Source organism: Chiloscyllium plagiosum, unplaced genomic scaffold (genome assembly GCF_004010195.1).
Source record: "Chiloscyllium plagiosum isolate BGI_BamShark_2017 unplaced genomic scaffold, ASM401019v2 scaf_2981, whole genome shotgun sequence".
Lineage (NCBI taxonomy): Eukaryota > Metazoa > Chordata > Chondrichthyes > Orectolobiformes > Hemiscylliidae > Chiloscyllium > Chiloscyllium plagiosum.
Window position 1 is genome coordinate 53,098 of NW_025215199.1, and position 4,657 is coordinate 57,754.

The 4,657-nt window shown below is 45.7% G+C and overlaps 1 protein-coding gene across 2 annotated transcripts in view; it reads left to right on the top strand.

Moving 5' to 3' along the window:
- Positions 1 to 509: 509 nt before the first annotated feature.
- LOC122548207 (latent-transforming growth factor beta-binding protein 4-like) overlaps positions 510 to 4,657 on the top strand; it is a 16,853-nt gene continuing 12,705 nt past the window's right edge. The window contains exons 1-4 of one of the 2 annotated variants that reach the window (XM_043686751.1): positions 510 to 1,193; positions 1,600 to 1,725; positions 2,721 to 2,840; positions 3,690 to 3,815. In XM_043686751.1, coding sequence (XP_043542686.1) covers positions 779 to 1,193; positions 1,600 to 1,725; positions 2,721 to 2,840; positions 3,690 to 3,815 — 787 coding nt within the window. In that variant the 5' untranslated portion in view covers positions 510 to 778. Of the gene's footprint in view, positions 1,194 to 1,517; positions 1,726 to 2,720; positions 2,841 to 3,689; positions 3,816 to 4,657 lie in introns of those variants that run through there. The other variant, XM_043686752.1, reaches the window with a different exon arrangement.

Here is a 4,657-nt window from a genome sequence, read left to right on the forward strand (position 1 = left end):
GTGTGAGGGGTCCCTGTACACGGTGTATAGAGTGTGGGGGGGTCCCTGTACACGGTGTATACAGGTGTGGGGGGAATCTGTACACGGTGTATGCAGTGTGAGGGGTCCCTGTACACGATGTATACAGTGTGGAGACTCCTTGTACACCGTGTCTGCAGTGTGGGTCTCTGTGTATACGGTGTATATAATGTGGGAGCTCCTTGTACATGGTTTATACAGTGTGGGGGGTCCCTGTACACAGTGTATACAGTGTGGGGGCTCTCTGTACATGGTGTATACAGTGTGGGGGCTCTCTGAACACGGTGTATTCAGTGTGGGGTTTCCCTGTACATGGTGTATACAGTGTGGGGGCTCCCTGTACACTGTGTATACAGTGTGAGGGCTCCATGTATATGGTGTATATAGTGTGGGCGCTCCGTGTATACGATGTTTACAGTGTGGGGTCCCCATACACAATGTATACAGTGTGGGGGATCCCTGTACATGATGTATGCAGTGTGGGCTCCGTGTATACGGTGTATATAGTGTGGGGGCTCCTTGTACATAGTGTATACAGTGTGAGGGGTCCCTGTACACGATGTATACAGTGTGGAGGTTCCTTGTACACCGTGTATGCAGTGTGGGTCTCTGTGTATACGGTGTATATAGTGTGGGTGATCCTTGTACACGGTGTATACAGTGTGGGGTTTCCTTGTATACAGAGTGTCCTCTTTCCTTCCTTCCTTCCTTTCATTATGTCTGTTCAACCTGATCTATCCTTTTCCCTCGCTCTGTCATTATGTCTCTCTCTCTTGTGCTGTCTCTTTGTGCTTCCTTCCTGTTCACTTTCCCCATTCTGTTCCAGCTCTTTGCTTTCCTCCTCCTCTCCGTTTCTCTTTTTTTTCCCATTCTGCTCATCTCTTTCCTTGTTATATTTTCTCTCTTCCACCATTTGTCTTTCTCTTGCCCAGTCTTCCTCTCTCACTTGATAACTCTATCCGTTCCTTGTATTCTCTCTCTCTCTCTCTCTGACTCTCACTCCCAATGGTATTTACTGTTGCTATGTTCTTCTCGATCTGCAGCTCCCGAGGTTCACATCTGTCATCAGATGCCGCAGATCTGTGGGCCGGGACGCTGTGTGATACGGCAGCTTGGTTACACATGTGCGTGTAACACTGGTTTCCAGTTGAACACCGAACGTTCACGTTGTGTTGGTGAGTGAAGCCGAGCAGAGAGTCGAACTGCGCTCAGCAAAGCAGCAGGGACCATCAGTGCTGTCATCGAGACTGGTGTTTATTCATCACTGGGGTCCAGTTTAAATGGCTTAGAGACAGGATTTGCTGCTTCTGGGGGTACTTAGGCCAAATTACCCAAAGGGTGTAGCTTCTAGCTCCCATCCTGTGGGGTGATGGAGGAGGTATCAGAGAGTAATTGGGAGGGGAATGGGGTGAGGAGGCTGGAGGAAGGGGGGGGCACTGCGAGAGTGCAGGAGGGGGGTGGGGGTCGGGAGAAGGGAGTGAGGGTACGTTGAGCTTGTGTGTGGGTCTCGGTGGGGACTTCGATCTATTGGGCCGTTTTGATTTTGAGGCGGATGGCTAATGGTTTGTGTCTCCCCTGTAGATACTGACGAATGTAAAGTGAGACCTCGGCCCTGCCTCAATGGTCACTGTGTGAACACAGTCGGCAGTTTCCATTGTGCCTGTTCCAAGGGGTTTTCAGCCAATTCTCACGGGACGGATTGTGTGGGTAATTAATAATTTGTCCTCATTGTAAATCCGGCAGCATGAGGAGTTTTCAACGTTGTATTCACCTCCCACCTCAAAAACTCAATATCAGAAAAAAAGAAATCAGGGCCATGTAGTGTCTGATAGATGATTGTGGGTGTGACAGGGTGAGACTTGGGGGTAAGCAACAGCCTTCTTAGTGTTATTGCTGGGATATTTATCCAAAGACCCAGGTAATGTTCTGGAGATCCCAAGGAAAATCCATCTAGGTTACTAATGTCCGTTAGGGAAGGGAACTGCCATCCTTAACCAGTCTGGCCTATATGTGACTCCAGGCCCACAGCAATGTGGTTGACTCTGAGACTGCTCTGTGGGTAATTAATGCTTTGCCTTCTCAGTTACCTCTGCATCACGAGAATGAATTTAAAAAAAGGATCAAGCAAGAACCTGGAGCTGAGAGTCCAGTACAAAGACTTGTTGCTCATGAGGTGGCAAATGGGTTTTTGAGATTGTCACGTTTTGATGATCTGAAATCCAGAAGCTCCAAGAAAGGTTGGCCGGCCACAGAGATCAATTGATCAAAAGCTGGGATTTGGGAGAATGGGCAGAACATCATTGTTACAGAAAGAAGAATAAATATTCACCATCAGAACATGAAGAAAATGAAGATAGAGCATCAGACCTCATGCCTACAGTCCCAGAACCACTTGTGAACACTCTCAACTGTCCCTCCCTCTCTCTCTCTCTCTCTCTGTCTGTCTCTCTCTTGCTCTGTCTCTCTCTCTTGCGCTCTCTCTCTGTCTCTGTCTCTCTCTCTCTCTCTCTCGCTCTGTCTCTCTCTCTCTCATTCTGTCTCTCTGTCTGTCTCTCTCTCTCTGTCTCTCTTTCTTTGTCTGTCTGTCACACATGCAAACTCTCACACACACACACATTCTGTCTTGTTAATGATATTTAGATTGATCTGGACGGCAAATTTCTAAATTCAGTCTGTTCTCCCTACTTTTTGCACCTTTTCAGATATTGATGAGTGTCTGGATATTTCCACCTGTCCAAATGCAGAGTGTGTGAATTCAGTGGGGTCATACCGCTGTCTGCCCTGTCCAAATGGCTACAGAATCCGGAATCGCAAGTGTTCAGGTAATGAGGGCCTTGACTTTACTTAAAGCCTGAAACCAAATGATGGTAACAATATCCAGAAACAGGAGGGAAATGCAGTATCAAACACTCCCAGGACAGGGACAGCACGGGGTTAGATACAGAGTAAAGCTGTCTCCACACTGTGCCATCAAACACTTCCAGGACATAAACAGAGCTGAGAAACGTTGTTGCTGGAAAAGTGCAGCAGGTCAGGCAGCATCCAAGGAGCAGGAGAATCGACGTTTCAGGCATAAGCTCTTCATCAGGAACAGAGATAGCACAGGGTTAGATACAGAGTAAAGCTTCCTCTCCCATTGTCCCCATCAAACATTGCCAGGGCAAGGACAGCATGGGACTAGCTACAAAATAAAGCTTCCTCTACACTATCCCCCATCAAACATTGTGAGGGCAGGGACAACATGGGGTTAGCTACAAAATAAAGCTTCCTCTACACTGTCCCCATCAAACATTGTGAGGGCAGGGACAACATGGGGTTAGCTACAGAGTAAATCTTCCTCTACACTGTCCCCATCAAACACCTCAAGGACAAGTTATAGCAGGTAGAAGGTTAACCTCCCACTCTCCTGTTGCAAGATTAGCTCACATCTTTATCATTAATATTATTATTATTAATATTATTAGCACACATCTTTATCATTAATATTATTATCGTTAATATTATTAGCACACATCTTTATCATTAATATTATTATCGTTAAGCCATTGTCCTGTCAGGCCACATGGCAGCCTAGCTCCCTGTTAGATGTACTCCCATCCTATGAAAGAAGCAATCGGAAGTCAGGGTTAAACTCTGCCCACTGCAGCCTGATTGGTTATCTATCGTTACAGATATTGACGAGTGTGCAAATGCTGCACCGTGTGGGAATTCTGGAAGATGTGTCAACACTGAGGGCTCGTACCAATGTGACTGTAACCCTGGATATCGGCAAAGTGCTGACGGCAATCGATGTGCAGGTTTGACTCAGACTGACAATGTCCCAGAGTTCAGTAAACTGAGGCTGTGCTCAGCTATAGAAGATTTGAAACCAATACTGAAATATCTGCAGTTTCTTCCAGCATTCCAAAACATTCTGTGCACAGAATTGAATGAGGTCTTTGCTGAACTTGGTAATGTTTGGTGGGATCCTGCTGTGCACAATTGTCTGATTGTTCAATTACTGGAGTGGTTACACTTTTGTAATAATGTGTTTGCTACTGATACATCCTGAGCATGTAAAAGGAGCGACAGAAATGCATGTTTCTCTTGCTGTGGAATGATCATTGTGAGTGTTTGCACTGTTCAGCTGAGTTGGTTCTGGATTGTACATTTCTCTGTCAGAAACCTGCCTTTAAATGTGGAAAATGAGTAATTGCCATGAGGTGCAGAAGGCATCTTTATAAATCAAAGAATAGTTTCAGCAAAAAGGGGACATGAGATAGCTTTGGCAAATAGAATTAAGGAGAATCCAAAGGGTTTTTCACAAATACATTAAGGACAAAAGGATAACTAGGGAGAGAATAGGGCCCCTCAAAGATCAGCAAGGCAGCATTTGTGTGGAGCCACAGAAAATGGGGGAGATACTAAATGAGTATTTTGCATCAGTATTTGTTGTGAAAAAAGATATAGAAGATATAGACTGTAGGGAAATAGATGGTGACATCTTACAAAATGTCCAGATTACAGAAGAGGAAGTGCTGGATGTCTTGAAACGGGTAATGGTGGATAAATCTCCAGGACCTGATCAGGTGTACCCGAGAACTCTGTGGGAAGCTAGAGAAGTGATTGCTGGGCCTCTTGCTGAGATATTTGTATCATC